Source organism: Pholis gunnellus, assembly GCF_910591455.1.
Source record: "Pholis gunnellus genome assembly, chromosome: 20".
Classification (NCBI taxonomy): domain Eukaryota; kingdom Metazoa; phylum Chordata; class Actinopteri; order Perciformes; family Pholidae; genus Pholis; species Pholis gunnellus.
This window is the reverse complement of record NC_136547.1, coordinates 20950378-20968788: the sequence shown is the minus strand read 5'-3', so window position 1 is coordinate 20968788 and position 18411 is coordinate 20950378. Positions and strand designations below refer to the sequence as shown.

The 18411-nt window shown below is 43.9% G+C and overlaps 1 protein-coding gene across 1 annotated transcript; it reads right to left on the bottom strand.

Annotated features, from left to right (window-relative positions):
• Positions 1 to 307: 307 nt before the first annotated feature.
• Positions 308 to 15530, bottom strand: LOC306712258 (uncharacterized protein). The gene is made up of 8 exons (XM_079181452.1): positions 15232 to 15530; positions 12011 to 12306; positions 11424 to 11555; positions 10694 to 10807; positions 7098 to 7232; positions 6744 to 6877; positions 714 to 762; positions 308 to 615 (listed from the first exon to the last, which is right to left on the bottom strand). Exons 2-8 carry the CDS (start codon positions 12161 to 12163, stop codon positions 466 to 468), a joined length of 867 nt encoding a protein of 288 aa, XP_079037578.1. The 5' UTR covers positions 12164 to 12306; positions 15232 to 15530; the 3' UTR covers positions 308 to 465.
• Positions 15531 to 18411: the final 2881 nt, after the last annotated feature.

Here is an 18411-nt window from a genome sequence, read left to right as displayed (position 1 = left end):
CTAAATAGCTCTTTATCTAACATACAAACATGTAAATAAAAACATCTATTTCTGCATCAACTTAATCCTCAGTATTATTAGCATCTAAATATTTGACATTCACCCAGCTGTCAGGTAGTTAACAAGACCCGCCCCACCTATATACTGCTGTCAGGTAGTTATTAAGCCCCGCCCCCACCTATCCTGCTGTCAGGTAGTTAACAAGCCCCGCCCCCACCTATATCCTGCTCTCAGGTAGTTAACAAGCTCCGCCCCACCTATATCCTGCTCTCAGGTAGTTAACAAGCTCCGCCCCCACCTATATCCTGCTCTCAGGTAGTTAACAAGCCCCTCCCCCACCTATATCCTGCTCTCAGGTAGTTAACAAGCTCCGCCCCCACCTATATCCTGCTCTCAGGTAGTTAACAAGCCCCTCCCCCACCTATATCCTGTTCTCAGGTAGTTCACAAGCCCCGCCCCACAGTCCTAACTCGCCCTCAGGTAGTTGAACAGGGCGCTGAGTCCCCCCTCCAGAACCTCCTTCACAGGTTTCATCAGCGGGTTGTGGACGATATGGAGTCCTTTATCCAGAGGATGGCAGGCCAGCTTCTCCAGTCGGGACAACTGGTGCATCTCCTGAAAATGTATCCATTTATTATTGGTTTAGTTATTGAACTACAACGATGTCTTCAAGACACCAAATAACTATTTCTATGAATGAATTCAAACTTTACCTGAGGTACATCCTTAATGTCGTTGAAGTCCAGATTCAGCAACTCCAACCTGAGATCAGATTAATCAGTTCAAATCAAATCAAATGTCACATGGTGAGGTGGTGTCACCTGGTTAGATGTGGTCACATGGTGAGGTGGTGTCACCTGGTTAGATGGTGTCACATGGTGAGGTGGTGTCACCTGGTTAGATGGTGTCACCTGGTTAGATGGTGTCACCTGGTTAGATGGTGTCACATGGTTAGATGGTGTCACATGGTGAGGTGGTGTCACATGGTTAGATGGTGTCACATGGTTAGATGGTGTCACATGGTGAGGTGGTGTCACATGGTGAGGTGGTGTCACATGGTTAGATGGTGTCACATGGTGAGGTGGTGTCACATGGTTAGATGGTGTCACATGGTGAGGTGGTGTCACATGGTTAGATGGTGTCACATGGTTAGATGGTGTCACATGGTGAGGTGGTGTCACATGGTTAGATGGTGTCACATGGTTAGGTGGTGTCACATGGTGAGGTGGTGTCACCTGGTTAGGTGGTGTCACCTGGTTAGATGGTGTCACCTGGTTAGGTGGTGTCACATGGTTAGATGGTGTCACCTGGTTAGATGGTGTCACATGGTGAGGTGGTGTCACCTGGTTAGATGGTGTCACATGGTTAGATGGTGTCACCTGGTTAGATGGTGTCACATGGTGAGGTGGTGTCACCTGGTTAGATGGTGTCACCTGGTGAGGTGGTGTCACCTGGTTAGATGGTGTCACATGGTGAGGTGGTGTCACCTGGTTAGATGGTGTCACCTGGTTAGATGGTGTCACATGGTGAGGTGGTGTCACCTGGTTAGATGGTGTCACCTGGTTAGATGGTGTCACATGGTGAGGTGGTGTCACCTGGTTAGGTGGTGTCACCTGGTTAGATGGTGTCACCTGGTTAGGTGGTGTCACCTGGTTAGATGGTGTCACCTGGTTAGATGGTGTCACATGGTGAGGTGGTGTCACCTGGTTAGATGGTGTCACATGGTTAGATGGTGTCACATGGTTAGATGGTGTCACATGGTGAGGTGGTGTCACCTGGTTAGATGGTGTCACCTGGTTAGATGGTGTCACCTGGTTAGATGGTGTCACATGGTTAGGTGGTGTCACCTGGTTAGATGGTGTCACCTGGTGAGGTGGTGTCACCTGGTTAGATGGTGTCACATGGTGAGGTGGTGTCACCTGGTTAGATGGTGTCACCTGGTTAGATGGTGTCACATGGTGAGGTGGTGTCACCTGGTTAGATGGTGTCACCTGGTTAGATGGTGTCACATGGTGAGGTGGTGTCACCTGGTTAGATGGTGTCACATGGTGAGGTGGTGTCACCTGGTTAGGTGGTGTCACCTGGTTAGATGGTGTCACCTGGTTAGGTGGTGTCACATGGTTAGATGGTGTCACCTGGTTAGATGGTGTCACATGGTGAGGTGGTGTCACCTGGTTAGATGGTGTCACATGGTTAGATGGTGTCACCTGGTTAGATGGTGTCACATGGTGAGGTGGTGTCACCTGGTTAGATGGTGTCACCTGGTTAGATGGTGTCACCTGGTTAGATGGTGTCACATGGTTAGGTGGTGTCACCTGGTTAGATGGTGTCACCTGGTGAGGTGGTGTCACCTGGTTAGATGGTGTCACATGGTGAGGTGGTGTCACCTGGTTAGATGGTGTCACCTGGTTAGATGGTGTCACATGGTGAGGTGGTGTCACCTGGTTAGATGGTGTCACCTGGTTAGATGGTGTCACATGGTGAGGTGGTGTCACCTGGTTAGGTGGTGTCACCTGGTTAGATGGTGTCACCTGGTTAGGTGGTGTCACCTGGTTAGATGGTGTCACCTGGTTAGATGGTGTCACATGGTGAGGTGGTGTCACCTGGTTAGATGGTGTCACATGGTTAGATGGTGTCACCTGGTTAGATGGTGTCACATGGTGAGGTGGTGTCACCTGGTTAGATGGTGTCACCTGGTTAGATGGTGTCACATGGTTAGGTGGTGTCACCTGGTTAGATGGTGTCACCTGGTGAGGTGGTGTCACCTGGTTAGATGGTGTCACATGGTGAGGTGGTGTCACCTGGTTAGATGGTGTCACCTGGTTAGATGGTGTCACATGGTGAGGTGGTGTCACCTGGTTAGATGGTGTCACCTGGTTAGATGGTGTCACATGGTGAGGTGGTGTCACCTGGTTAGGTGGTGTCACCTGGTTAGATGGTGTCACCTGGTTAGGTGGTGTCACCTGGTTAGATGGTGTCACCTGGTTAGATGGTGTCACATGGTGAGGTGGTGTCACCTGGTTAGATGGTGTCACATGGTTAGATGGTGTCACCTGGTTAGATGGTGTCACATGGTGAGGTGGTGTCACCTGGTTAGATGATGTCACCTGGTTAGATGGTGTCACCTGGTTAGATGGTGTCACATGGTTAGGTGGTGTCACCTGGTTAGATGGTGTCACCTGGTGAGGTGGTGTCACCTGGTTAGATGGTGTCACATGGTGAGGTGGTGTCACCTGGTTAGATGGTGTCACCTGGTTAGATGGTGTCACATGGTGAGGTGGTGTCACCTGGTTAGATGTGGTCACATGGTGAGGTGGTGTCACCTGGTTAGATGGTGTCACATGGTGAGGTGGTGTCACCTGGTTAGATGGTGTCACCTGGTTAGATGGTGTCACATGGTGAGGTGGTGTCACCTGGTTAGATGGTGTCACCTGGTTAGATGGTGTCACATGGTTAGATGGTGTCACATGGTGAGGTGGTGTCACATGGTTAGATGGTGTCACATGGTTAGATGGTGTCACATGGTGAGGTGGTGTCACATGGTGAGGTGGTGTCACATGGTTAGATGGTGTCACATGGTGAGGTGGTGTCACATGGTTAGATGGTGTCACATGGTTAGATGGTGTCACATGGTTAGGTGGTGTCACATGGTTTGATGGTGTCACATGGTTAGATGGTGTCACATGGTGAGGTGGTGTCACATGGTTAGATGGTGTCACATGGTTAGGTGGTGTCACATGGTGAGGTGGTGTCACCTGGTTAGGTGGTGTCACCTGGTTAGATGGTGTCACCTGGTTAGGTGGTGTCACATGGTTAGATGGTGTCACCTGGTTAGATGGTGTCACATGGTGAGGTGGTGTCACCTGGTTAGATGGTGTCACATGGTTAGATGGTGTCACCTGGTTAGATGGTGTCACATGGTGAGGTGGTGTCACCTGGTTAGATGGTGTCACCTGGTGAGGTGGTGTCACCTGGCTAGATGGTGTCACATGGTGAGGTGGTGTCACCTGGTTAGATGGTGTCACCTGGTTAGATGGTGTCACATGGTGAGGTGGTGTCACCTGGTTAGATGGTGTCACCTGGTTAGATGGTGTCACATGGTGAGGTGGTGTCACCTGGTTAGGTGGTGTCACCTGGTTAGATGGTGTCACCTGGTTAGGTGGTGTCACCTGGTTAGATGGTGTCACCTGGTTAGATGGTGTCACATGGTGAGGTGGTGTCACCTGGTTAGATGGTGTCACATGGTTAGATGGTGTCACCTGGTTAGATGGTGTCACATGGTGAGGTGGTGTCACCTGGTTAGATGGTGTCACCTGGTTAGATGGTGTCACCTGGTTAGATGGTGTCACATGGTTAGGTGGTGTCACCTGGTTAGATGGTGTCACCTGGTGAGGTGGTGTCACCTGGTTAGATGGTGTCACCTGGTTAGGTGGTGTCACCTGGTTAGATGGTGTCACCTGGTTAGATGGTGTCACATGGTGAGGTGGTGTCACCTGGTTAGATGGTGTCACCTGGTTAGATGGTGTCACATGGTGAGGTGGTGTCACCTGGTTAGATGGTGTCACATGGTGAGGTGGTGTCACCTGGTTAGGTGGTGTCACCTGGTTAGATGGTGTCACCTGGTTAGGTGGTGTCACATGGTTAGATGGTGTCACCTGGTTAGATGGTGTCACATGGTGAGGTGGTGTCACCTGGTTAGATGGTGTCACATGGTTAGATGGTGTCACCTGGTTAGATGGTGTCACATGGTGAGGTGGTGTCACCTGGTTAGATGGTGTCACCTGGTTAGATGGTGTCACCTGGTTAGATGGTGTCACATGGTTAGGTGGTGTCACCTGGTTAGATGGTGTCACCTGGTGAGGTGGTGTCACCTGGTTAGATGGTGTCACATGGTGAGGTGGTGTCACCTGGTTAGATGGTGTCACCTGGTTAGATGGTGTCACATGGTGAGGTGGTGTCACCTGGTTAGATGGTGTCACCTGGTTAGATGGTGTCACATGGTGAGGTGGTGTCACCTGGTTAGGTGGTGTCACCTGGTTAGATGGTGTCACCTGGTTAGGTGGTGTCACCTGGTTAGATGGTGTCACATGGTTAGGTGGTGTCACCTGGTTAGATGGTGTCACCTGGTGAGGTGGTGTCACCTGGTTAGATGGTGTCACATGGTGAGGTGGTGTCACCTGGTTAGATGGTGTCACCTGGTTAGATGGTGTCACATGGTGAGGTGGTGTCACCTGGTTAGATGGTGTCACCTGGTTAGATGGTGTCACATGGTGAGGTGGTGTCACCTGGTTAGGTGGTGTCACCTGGTTAGATGGTGTCACCTGGTTAGGTGGTGTCACCTGGTTAGATGGTGTCACCTGGTTAGATGGTGTCACATGGTGAGGTGGTGTCACCTGGTTAGATGGTGTCACATGGTGAGGTGGTGTCACCTGGTTAGATGGTGTCACCTGGTTAGATGGTGTCACATGGTGAGGTGGTGTCACCTGGTTAGGTGGTGTCACCTGGTTAGATGGTGTCACCTGGTTAGGTGGTGTCACCTGGTTAGATGGTGTCACCTGGTTAGATGGTGTCACATGGTGAGGTGGTGTCACCTGGTTAGATGGTGTCACATGGTGATGTGGTGTCACCTGGTTAGATGGTGTCACATGGTTAGATGGTGTCACCTGGTTAGATGGTGTCACATGGTGAGGTGGTGTCACCTGGTTAGATGGTGTCACCTGGTTAGATGGTGTCACCTGGTTAGATGGTGTCACATGGTTAGGTGGTGTCACCTGGTTAGATGGTGTCACCTGGTGAGGTGGTGTCACCTGGTTAGATGGTGTCACATGGTGAGGTGGTGTCACCTGGTTAGATGGTGTCACCTGGTTAGATGGTGTCACATGGTGAGGTGGTGTCACCTGGTTAGATGGTGTCACCTGGTTAGATGGTGTCACATGGTGAGGTGGTGTCACCTGGTTAGATGGTGTCACATGGTGAGGTGGTGTCACCTGGTTAGATGGTGTCACATGGTTAGATGGTGTCACATGGTGAGGTGGTGTCACCTGGTTAGATGGTGTCACATGGTGATGTGGTGTCACCTGGTTAGATGGTGTCACCTGGTTAGATGGTGTCACATGGTGAGGTGGTGTCACCTGGTTAGATGGTGTCACATGGTGAGGTGGTGTCACCTGGTTAGATGGTGTCACCTGGTTAGATGGTGTCACATGGTTAGATGGTGTCACCTGGTTAGATGGTGTCACATGGTGAGGTGGTGTCACCTGGTTAGATGGTGTCACATGGTGAGGTGGTGTCACCTGGTTAGATGGTGTCACATGGTTAGATGGTGTCACATGGTTAGATGGTGTCACATGGTTAGATGGTGTCACCTGGTTAGATGGTGTCACATGGTGAGGTGGTGTCACCTGGTTAGATGGTGTCACATGGTGAGGTGGTGTCACCTGGTTAGATGGTGTCACATGGTTAGATGGTGTCACCTGGTTAGATGGTGTCACATGGTTAGATGGTGTCACATGGTTAGGTGGTGTTTCCTGGTGAGATGGCGTTACCTCTTGAGATGGTGTCACATGGTGAGGTGGTGTCACATGGTGAGGTGGTGTCACCTGGTTAGATGGTGTCACATGGTTAGATGGTGTCACATGGTGAGGTGGTGTCACCTGGTTAGATGGTGTCACATGGTGAGGTGGTGTTTCCTGGTGAGATGGCGTTACCTCTTGAGATGGTGTCACATGGTGAGGTGGCGTTACCTGGTGAGACAGCAGAGAGCCTTTGGAAGAGAATGGAGGCTGTTTCCCTCCACAATGAGGATCTTGAGCTCCACCAGAGCCTGGATGTTCTCCGCCAGGTTCTCCAGATGGTTACAAGCCAGGTGGAGGAACACCTTCAGGGACAGAAGAGGTGCCATAGATCAAACAAATAAACAAAATAAACAGGAACAACCATGAAAAAGAGGAAACATGTAGTTTTCAGATTCCACGTGTTCTGACCCCTTAAGCAGGAAGTGGTCTTTGTAGACCTGATGGATCTGGACAGACCTTCGACCTGAGCCTACTTCCCAGGAACACGGCTGTATTCGGCCGACGTGACTGACGTGAACTCACCAGAGCCTTCATGTTGTAAATGCAGCCCGGGATGTGAGCGATATGGTTGTGACTGAGGTTGAGTTTCCTGAGTCGGGTCAGATTGGAGAGAGACGCCGGCAGCGAGGACAACTGGTTGTTGGCCAGACTCAGAACCTGAGTGACAGAAACACTGTTTAACATTGTCATTTCATACAGTGGTGTTTTTATGAGCAAGTGTTCCATCTCGCTTATCGTTCAGGGCAAGACAGCTGAGCACCGAGACAAAAATAGCTCAACTTGTGGAACGCTGCATATGTCATGTGAGGAGGAGGAACCAATCACAGATGGCAGATAGATTTCGTTTCTTCCGTAAATATTTGTCAACGGTAAATTAATGGAGCAGAATTTAATCATTTTGGTTCAGGACTACATGGAGCTCTACTATCCGTCCCACAGAATAACACTGGTTTAAGTCAGTCTAATAATGGTTTAAGTCAGTCTAATACTGGTTTAAGTCAGTCTAATACTGGTCTAAGGCCATCAAATACTGGTTTAATGCAGTCTAATACTGGTTTAAGGCAGTCTACTACTGGTTTAATACAGTCTAATACTGGTTTAATGCAGTCTAATACTGGTTTAAGGCAGTCTACTACTGGTTTAATGCAGTCTAATACTAGTTTAAGGCAGTCTAATACTGGTTTAATGCAGTCTAATACTGGTTTAATGCAGTCTACTACTGGTTTAATGCAGTCTACTACTGGTTTAAGGCAGTCTAATACTAGTTTAAGGCAGTCTAATACTGGTTTAATACAGTCTACTACTGGTTTAAGGCAGTCTAATTCTGGTTTAATGCAGTCTAATACTGGTTTAATGCAGTCTACTACTGGTTTAAGGCAGTCTAATACTAGTTTAAGGCAGTCTAATACTGGTTTAATACAGTCTAATACTGGTTTAATGCAGTCTAATACTGGTTTAATGCAGTCTACTACTGGTTTAAGGCAGTCTAATACTAGTTTAAGGCAGTCTAATACTGGTTTAATACAGTCTAATACTGGTTTAAGGCAGTCTACTACTGGTTTAAGGCAGTCTACTACTGGTTTAAGGCAGTCTAATACTAGTTTAAGGCAGTCTAATACTGGTTTAATACAGTCTAATACTGGTTTAAGGCAGTCTACTACTGGTTTAAGGCAGTCTAATACTAGTTTAATGCAGTCTAATACTGGTTTAAGGCAGTCTACTACTGGTTTAAGGCAGTCTAATACTAGTTTAATGCAGTCTACTACTGGTTTAAGGCAGTCTAATACTAGTTTAATGCAGTCTAATACTAGTTTAAGGCAGTCTAATACTGGTTTAAGGCAGTCTAATACTAGTTTAAGGCAGTCTAATACTGGTTTAAGGCAGTCTAATACTAGTTTAAGGCAGTCTACTACTGGTTTAAGGCAGTCTAATACTGGTTTAAGGCAGTCTACTACTGGTTTAAGGCAGTCTAATACTGGTTTAAGGCAGTCTAACACTGGTTTAAGGCAGTCTACTACTAGTTTAAGGCAGTCTAACACTGGTTTAAGGCAGTCTAATACTGGTTTCAGGCAGTCTAATACTGGTCTAAGGCCATCAAATACTGGTTTAATGCAGTCTAATACTAGTTTAAGGCAGTCTACTACTGGTTTAAGGCAGTCTAATACTGGTTTAAGGCAGTCTAATACTGGTTTAAGGCAGTCTAATACTGGTTTAAGGCAGTCTAATACTGGTTTAAGGCAGTCTAATACTGGTTTAAGGCAGTCTAAGACTAGTTTAAGGCAGTCTAAGACTAGTTTAAGGCAGTCTACTACTGATTTAAGGCAGTCTACTACTGGTTTAATACAGTCTAATACTGGTTTAATACAGTCTAATACTGGTTTAAGGCAGTCTAATACTGGTTTAATACAGTCTAATACTGGTTTAAGGGAGTCTAATACTGGTTTAAGGCAGTCTACTACTGGTTTAAGGCAGTCTAATACTAGTTTAATGCAGTCTAATACTGGTTTAAGGCAGTCTACTACTGGTTTAATACAGTCTAATACTAGTTTAATGCAGTCTACTACTGGTTTAAGGCAGTCTAATACTGGTTTAATGCAGTCTAATACTAGTTTAAGGCAGTCTAATACTGGTTTAAGGCAGTCTAATACTAGTTTAAGGCAGTCTAATACTGGTTTAAGGCAGTCTAATACTAGTTTAAGGCAGTCTACTACTGGTTTAAGGCAGTCTAATACTGGTTTAAGGCAGTCTACTACTGGTTTAAGGCAGTCTAATACTGGTTTAAGGCAGTCTAACACTGGTTTAAGGCAGTCTACTACTAGTTTAAGGCAGTCTAACACTGGTTTAAGGCAGTCTAATACTGGTTTAAGGCAGTCTAATACTGGTCTAAGGCCATCAAATACTGGTTTAATGCAGTCTAATACTAGTTTAAGGCAGTCTACTACTGGTTTAAGGCAGTCTAATACTGGTTTAAGGCAGTCTAATACTGGTTTAAGGCAGTCTAATACTGGTTTAAGGCAGTCTAATACTGGTTTAAGGCAGTCTAATACTGGTTTAAGGCAGTCTAAGACTAGTTTAAGGCAGTCTGCTACTGATTTAAGGCAGTCTACTACTGGTTTAATACAGTCTAATACTGGTTTAATACAGTCTAATACTGGTTTAATACAGTCTAATACTGGTTTAATACAGTCTAATACTGGTTTAATGCAGTCTAATACTGGTTTAAGGCAGTCTAATACTGGTTTAATACAGTCTAATACTGGTTTAATACAGTCTAATACTGGTTTAAGGCAGTCTACTACTGGTTTAATACAGTCTAATACTGGTTTAATACAGTCTAATACTGGTTTAAGGCAGTCTAATACTGGTTTAATACAGTCTAATACTGGTTTAATACAGTCTAATACTGGTTTAATACAGTCTAATACTGGTTTAATACAGTCTAATACTAGTTTAAGGCAGTCTAATACTGGTTTAAGGCAGTCTAATACTGGTTTAATACAGTCTAATACTGGTTTAAGGCAGTCTAATACTGGTTTAATACAGTCTAATACTGGTTTAAGGCAGTCTACTACTGGTTTAAGGCAGTCTAATACTGGTTTAATACAGTCTAATACTGGTTTAATACAGTCTAATACTGGTTTAAGGCAGTCTAATACTGGTTTAATACAGTCTAATACTGGTTTAATACAGTCTAATACTGGTTTAATACAGTCTAATACTGGTTTAATACAGTCTAATACTGGTTTAAGGCAGTCTAATACTGGTTTAATACAGTCTAATACTGGTTTAAGGCAGTCTAATACTGGTTTAATGCAGTCTACTACTGGTTTAATACAGTCTAATACTGGTTTAAGGCAGTCTACTACTGGTTTAATACAGTCTAATACTGGTTTAAGGCAGTCTACTACTGGTTTAATACAGTCTAATACTGGTTTAAGGCAGTCTACTACTGGTTTAAGGCAGTCTACTACTGGTTTAATACAGTCTAATACTGGTTTAATACAGTCTAATACTGGTTTAAGGCAGTCTAACACCGTCTCTGAGTCTGAATTTAAAGGCAAAGCCAGCTGTGGTATTTGTAGCAGTAGTAGAAGTATTCACAGTAGTATGTGCAGTACTTCCAGTTGTGTACACGCTCCCAGCTCTTCAGGAACTTCACTTAGTTTGTTTCTGTAGGCGAATAAAACTCTGAGTCTCCTCAGCTGACCGATCTCTGCTGGCAGGCTGCTGAGCTGCACACAAACAACAACAAACAACAAACAACAAACAAAAAACAACAGTAATAAACATCAAATTTCATGAAACATCTCAATAAAGAAAGTATGGCCAATCAAGTTCAACTCAACTCTAACTTGCTGTGATGCATATATATATAGGACAGAGGACAGAAACTGGATCCTGGTGGATCACAGGAGGGATTATAATCTTTATTTATCCAGAGGACAGAGCAGCTGTTGGGGGGGGGGGGGGGGGGGGGGCACACTGACCTGAACCTGTAAAGACTACAACAAGTAGAAAAGTCACACTGTATGTGATGTAGTAAAAAGTCATTTTGCAATATTTGAATTTGAATTGAAAGTATCATTAAATGAAAATACTCAAGTAAAGTACAAGTATGTCAAATTTTAACTTAGTTGAGTAAATGTACTGACTGAGGAAGAATACTGTGTTTTGGTGTATAATGTAAATAGTAGAGGACCCACAATAGAACCCTGTGGAACCTCATTACTAGCGAGTCTGTTTTCATGTATTTGAATGTTTTCGATGGGATTCTTTGATTCCTTCTTCATATTTTTAAATACTTTGTTTATCGTTGTTATGAGGAGGACCGGGCAGACGGAGGTTTACCTGGTTCCCCCACAGGTTGAGAACCACCAGGTTGGAGAGCAAAGCCAGCTGAGGAGGAAGAACCTTCAGGCTGTTGAGAGACAAATTCAGCTTCTCCAATTCCAACAGCTCCCATAGTTCCTCTGGGACGTCCTGCAGGATCAGAGGTAGACGTACACTCTTAGAAATAAAGGTGAGAACCCTTTTATATTTGAATGGTTCTACTCGGAGCCCTCTCTGGGAGTTCTATCCAGAAACTTTCCACCTTCCTAAGTTGCTAACTAGAACCCGGTGGGCTCTACTGAGAACCCTTTTACATTCCAAAGATACATCTAGAACCCATGTAGGGTTCCTTGTGACGCTCTTAAAGGGCCGGAGTTAATCAACCCACAACAGATCTCATCATCAGATGATCTTCAAATACAGGAAATATGGATATGAGACGATTGATGAAGTAAGTTTAGCTAACGATCATTTCATCTGCCCATTATTTTCTTGAATAATAAAGTAACTGTTTCTCCAATAACATGTCAGACGATATGACAATCCAAATCCAACAATCCAAATGATGAGTTATCTATGAGAGAGATGAAGGAACCTGATCGTACCTTCAGTCCTCTACGAGACAGACTCAGGACGTTGTACCCAAACTGTCTGACGGTGAATCTGCGGATTCTGTCTGCTGACGTCAGACTGTCCTCCCTCACAGCGCTCCTCCTCTTCTCCTCCTTCACCTCCTCTTTACACACTGTTCCTCCCATCCTCCTCCTCCTCAAACAGAGCTTTAAGATCCAGATGTTTCTCTGCTGTTCACATGTGTCCACATGTGTTATTCTGATGTCTGGATGTCCAGATGTTACTCGACTCTCACATTCAGATGTTCAGACTCAGTTAAGATGAAGTCCTGCAGGATCAAAATGAAGACTTTAAATCTCTCCTCAAAAACTTTACTAGTAGTAAACAGAGTACCTGAACAGGTAGAGAACAGAGTACCTGAACAGGTAGAGAACAGAGTACCTGAACAGGTAGTAAACAGAGTACCTGAACAGGTAGAGAACAGAGTACCTGAACAGGTAGTAAACAGAGTACCTGAACAGGTAGTGAACAGAGTACCTGAACAGGTAGAGAACAGAGTACCTGAACAGGTAGTAAACAGAGTACCTGAACAGGTAGAGAACAGAGTACCTGAACAGGTAGAGAACAGAGTACCTGAACAGGTAGAGAACAGAGTACCTGAACAGGTAGAGAACAGAGTACCTGAACAGGTAGTGAACAGAGTACCTGAACAGGTAGAGAACAGAGTACCTGAACAGGTAGAGAACAGAGTACCTGAACAGGTAGTAAACAGAGTACCTGAACAGGTAGAGAACAGAGTACCTGAACAGGTAGAGAACAGAGTACCTGAACAGGTAGTGAACAGAGTACCTGAACAGGTAGTAAACAGAGTACCTGAACAGGTAGTGAACAGAGTACCTGAACAGGTAGAGAACAGAGTACCTGAACAGGTAGTGAACACAGTACCTGAACAGGTAGAGAACAGAGTACCTGAACAGGTAGAGAACAGAGTACCTGAACAGGTAGTAAACAGAGTACCTGAACAGGTAGAGAACAGAGTACCTGAACAGGTAGAGAACAGAGTACCTGAACAGGTAGTGAACAGAGTACCTGAACAGGTAGTAAACAGAGTACCTGAACAGGTAGTGAACAGAGTACCTGAACAGGTAGTGAACAGAGTACCTGAACAGGTAGAGAACAGAGTACCTGAACAGGTAGTAAACAGAGTACCTGAACAGGTAGAGAACAGAGTACCTGAACAGGTAGTAAACAGAGTACCTGAACAGGTAGTGAACAGAGTACCTGAACAGGTAGAGAACAGAGTACCTGAACAGGTAGTAAACAGAGTACCTGAACAGGTAGTGAACAGAGTACCTGAACAGGTAGAGAACAGAGTACCTGAACAGGTAGTAAACAGAGTACCTGAACAGGTAGAGAACAGAGTACCTGAACAGGTAGTAAACAGAGTACCTGAACAGGTAGTAAACAGAGTACCTGAACAAGTAGAGAACAGAGTACCTGAACAGGTAGAGAACAGAGTACCTGAGCAGGTAGAGAACAGAGTACCTGAACAGGTAGAGAACAGAGTACCTGAACAGGTAGTGAACAGAGTACCTGAACAGGTAGAGAACAGAGTACCTGAGCAGGTAGAGAACAGAGTACCTGAACAGGTAGTGAACAGAGTACCTGAACAGGTAGAGAACAGAGTACCTGAACAGGTAGTGAACAGAGTACCTGAACAGGTAGAGAACAGAGTACCTGAACAGGTAGTGAACAGAGTACCTGAACAGGTAGTGAACAGAGTACCTGAGCAGGTAGAGAACAGAGTACCTGAACAGGTAGTGAACAGAGTACCTGAGCAGGTAGATTTCTGCACAAAATATCTGCTTTTCCTGACCGTCTCCGCCTGTGTGCACGTCTCAGCAGCGCTGGGGTCATGGAGAACTGGCCCAAAAGAGGCGGGTCTATGAAGCACTTTAGCCAATTGCTGATTAAAGATGTAAATGAGTGACATACAATTTAGCCAATCAGTGTCCTCAAATAGATTCAGCTAGTGGCCAAAGTCGTTTGGCCACTAGCTGCGCGTTCTCGTCAGGAGAAGTCTCTACAGGCGAGCGCCAGCGTGAGCACTGCTCCTCCAAGATCCTTCTGAGAGGAGAAGTTTGGAGGAGAAACCTCAGTGAAAGAGCTGATCCCAGATCAGTCTGACCTCCCAATCAGACAGCAGACTAGCGGGAAAGAGAAGCAGAACATGAAGCTTCTCCACTAGCTGCACCAGACAGGTTTGGCTAGCTGGATGATGTCATGCTAACAATTTATCTTTAAAACAACGAGGACAGATCCAGCACGGACAGTTAGGGAGTGAGGGAGGAGGAGCTAAGGAAACATGAGAACACCAGGGTAGGGAGTGAGGGATGAGGAGGTAAGGAAACATGAGAACACCAGGGTAGGGAGTGAGGGATGAGGAGGTAAGGAAACATGAGAACACCAGGGTAGGGAGTGAGGGATGAGGAGGTAAGGAAACATGAGAACACCAGGGTAGGGAGTGAGGGATGAGGAGGTAAGGAAACATGAGAACACCAGGGTAGGGAGTGAGGGATGAGGAGGTAAGGAAACATGAGAACACCAGGGCACACATGAGAACTCTGTCAAGATACATATCAGGCAAAGTGAACATCTTTTCTTCTCCATAGTTCCTCAGTCTCATCTGCTGAACTTGGTCATGGAGGCATCAACATTTAATAGAGACGGTGAATTAACAGTGAAAACTCATCATCGCTTCATTTAACACCAGTATTCCTAATTACACTTCATGTTTACTTCTCCTGATCTTTACCTCTTGAACAAGGTCCATAGGGGCATCTCCATAAATACATATGTTCTATTATATTTATATATATATATATATACTGTATATATATATCTATGTATGTGTGTGTTTTATATTATACTGAATATTACTATATGATATATATATATATACTGTATATATATACTGTATATATATATATTATACTGAATGCCCTGTGAGCTGACTAAAGTAAGATGTGCTGACGTGTTTATCAAAGTGTTATTTACTGCTTTTTTTCATGTTGGAATAAATGTTAATATTTAACTGCAAAGTAGTAATATGTGTTTGATACCTTCATTTTTTGCATTAAATCATTCTGGGATGTTTGCTGAAATTGATAGGATGGCCCTACCTAGAACATCTTCCACCATTGTTATCATTTTACATCACAGCAGCTTAAAACTTGTTGAATATATTTCATACCTTTGGGTCTTTTCAGTCGTCCTCATAAAGATTATTGTTGTTCTCCAGTAAAATATGAATCCAGAGTCAGCTGATCAGATTATTGATGAGATGGAGATGTGACCGACTGACTGAGAGTTACTGAGAGAAGACGATCAGTTAGTGTTTACAGAGAGAGAGTCTATTTGAGGACGAGCTGTGACACACACACACATACACACACACACACACACAAACACACACACAAACACATACACACACACAAACACACACACACACACACACACACCCACACAAACACATATACACACACCCATACACACCCACAAACACACTCACAAACATACACACACAAACACACAGACACACACACATATATACACAAACACACACAAACACACAGACACACAGTTGCTGCTGTCACTCAGCCGACACCAATGAGGTTCTGTGTACTGACTTGTGGATGAAGTACTTTTTGCGATAAAAGTACACTATGTAAGTAAACACCACACTGAAAATACCACAATATAAGTAAAAGTCCTGCATTTAGAACATTACTGTAACTCTTTAACACCGAGCCCTATTTTTAGGCCTCTGCTCAAAAATTGCATACCCATACCAAAAAGACTGTAATTCTGTAACTATAAGGTCTATTTTAATAATTTTTATGTTATAATAACAGAAACACTTGTGAGATGTGTTCAGATGTGTAAATATCAGTGTATATGTTACTGGTTAAGAATAAATGAGGATGGAACACAGCTCAAATTGAAAAGTTTCAGGTTCGCCTGAAAAAGTGTTATTGTTATTGTTATTCTGTTCTTGAAATGAGGCCCTGGCTAGCCTTACAACTCTCCCAAATCATAGCACAACATATCAGTAGTTTCTATAAAAAATGTGGCTTTGATAAAGTGAAGCAGGACAAAGTTAGAGAGGTTTTGGTACAGAAAGGTCAGGCAGGGTCAAGCTAAATTGTTATTTTGGAAACAGCTGTGCCATTGTACTTTTATATACTATATAACTATATATTTCACTTGTTTTATCACTAATAGTGTTCAATCTATCCAAATACAGCAGTTTGGCATCATTTTGAGAGCCTGAATCCTCTCTGAGCCTGTGAACCATGGATCCATTCTCATCTGACTGCAGTTTGACTGTGTGTATGTGAGGCTTTGTCAGCCTATGATTGGTCAATTTTAGAAAATGACACCTCTTACGACGCATCAGAGTCTCAGGAATGCGGTAGAACTAGCCTGGTGTTGATTGACAGAGTCTTCAGCCAGTAAAAATCGAAAAACCGCTGCGTGCCCCCGAGCATAAAATTCCATTCGCCAAAAGTCTGAGCCCTTACTCCGGGGTCCCACAAATTAGGTTGACCCCCCCCCTTCTCCAGGAAACAGATGAGAAACACAGAGGATATATGAAGCAACAGTGTTTAGCCAACAAACGGGGAATTATGCCGGTCTTTTCATGATTCAGCATAAAGGTGAGGTGCTGCTATGATTTATTTTCTGGTGAAGCGGTTTGTTGTTCTGGCGTTTGTTTGCTCACAGCTTTGTTCTGGTTTCACGGAGAGAAATTCTGAAGATGTCTCTGGATTCTGTGTCGAATTCTCTTGCTCTGCGATCTATTGGTGGTCCGTGTTAGCCGTTAGCTTTTTGTTCGTAGCTTTCTCAGGAGTGGTAGTTTGCCGAGTCGTGGCGACAAATACGTGATATTGTGGTACATCTTCTAGTTGCTTATATTAGTTGTGTATAATTGTGTTTGGAGTCTGTCAAAAATGACTTACATGGCAGTGTTGTAACACCTTCTCACTTTAGTCTAATAATATAATAATAATAATATAATAATAATATAATAATATAATATAATAATATAATAATGTAATAATAATAAGATAATAAGATAATAATATAATAATAATAATACAATAATATAATATAATAATGTAATATAATATAATAAGATAATAAGATAATAATAATAATACAATAATATAATATAATAACATAATAATATAATATAATATATATAATATAATATTATATAGTATAATATAATAATAATACCTCTCTCTTCTCTTTTTAATCTCAATGTTACAAAACAAACGTTTTCATTTCACTTCCTTCAAGAAATATTGCGTTTTTTCATTTGTCGCCAGAAGCCGAGTGGACGTGGTGTATAAATATATAAATATAAAAAATACATTGATATATTAATATATAAATATATGAATGTAGGGACCAGAGATGAATAGAAACACGTTTAATAAAGTGATGAGATGAAGTTAGAGAACAGAGCCAGCAGGGGGCGCCGCTGCACCAGCGCTGTTCTGAGATCAGATCTGTGAACGAGTCACACGACAATAAACAATAAACAATAAACATAAAACTCTCATTCTGCCCGCGAGAAATAAAGAAATGAGACATTTAACTGTTCATTCTCTACCAAATCATATTTTCAAAGTAAAATGAAATAAGACAAAAATCAAAAACGTTTTTTCAGAAATAAATTTGATTCACATGAAGCTCAACATTAAACATCTTCATCTGGATGAAACGTATAGAAGTACTTTAAACGTATACAAGTACTTTAAACGTATACAAGTACTTTAAATGTATACAAGTACTTTAAACATATACAAGTACTTTAAACGTATAGAAGTACTTTATACGTAAAAGGAGGAGGAAGAGGAGGAGGAAGAGGAGGAGGAAGAGGAGGAGGAAGGGCAGAGTGATTGTAGAGACGTTAAATCAGTGGAAGCAGCTGGTGTCGACTCTTCACCTCCTTCACTCTTCACCTCCTTCGCGCTCCTTTCATCTCCTCTGAGAGGTTGAGTGTAAAAGCCTCTGATGCTGCAGAGTCCAGAGTCCAGAGAGTCTCAGACCAGCTCGGAGGACTCGTCCTGTTTCCTCTGAGCTCCTGATTGTACGAGGACACATTACCTGTGTGGCCTAAATTACACAGACAGACCATCAAAGTACATGAAGTACATGAAGTACATGAAGTACACGTCCATAAGTATGAGGACAGCTGAACCTGCTCTTAAGTCACTTTAGTGGTTTTCATCCTCAGCTTTGATCCTTCAGGTTCTCTGTAGTCCTGAATCCTGAACCCTGGTTCTCTAATGTGAGACCCAGCTGCAACCTACCCCCCCCCCCCCCCACCCCCCTCTACCCCCCCCCCCCCCCCCCCCTCTAG

Bases quoted from the DNA above. Each gene is read 5' to 3' on its own strand.
- LOC306712258 (XM_079181452.1), bottom strand. From the start codon at position 12,163: ATGGGAGGAACAGTGTGTAAAGAGGAGGTGAAGGAGGAGAAGAGGAGG. The intron at 10,808-11,423 runs GTAAACCTCCGT...GTTTGTGTGCAG, and splicing joins TCAACCTGTGGGGGAACCAG to CTCAGCAGCCTGCCAGCAGA. The intron at 7,233-10,693 runs GTACTGCACATA...TCTGTCACTCAG, and splicing joins GAGCGTGTACACAACTGGAA to GTTCTGAGTCTGGCCAACAA.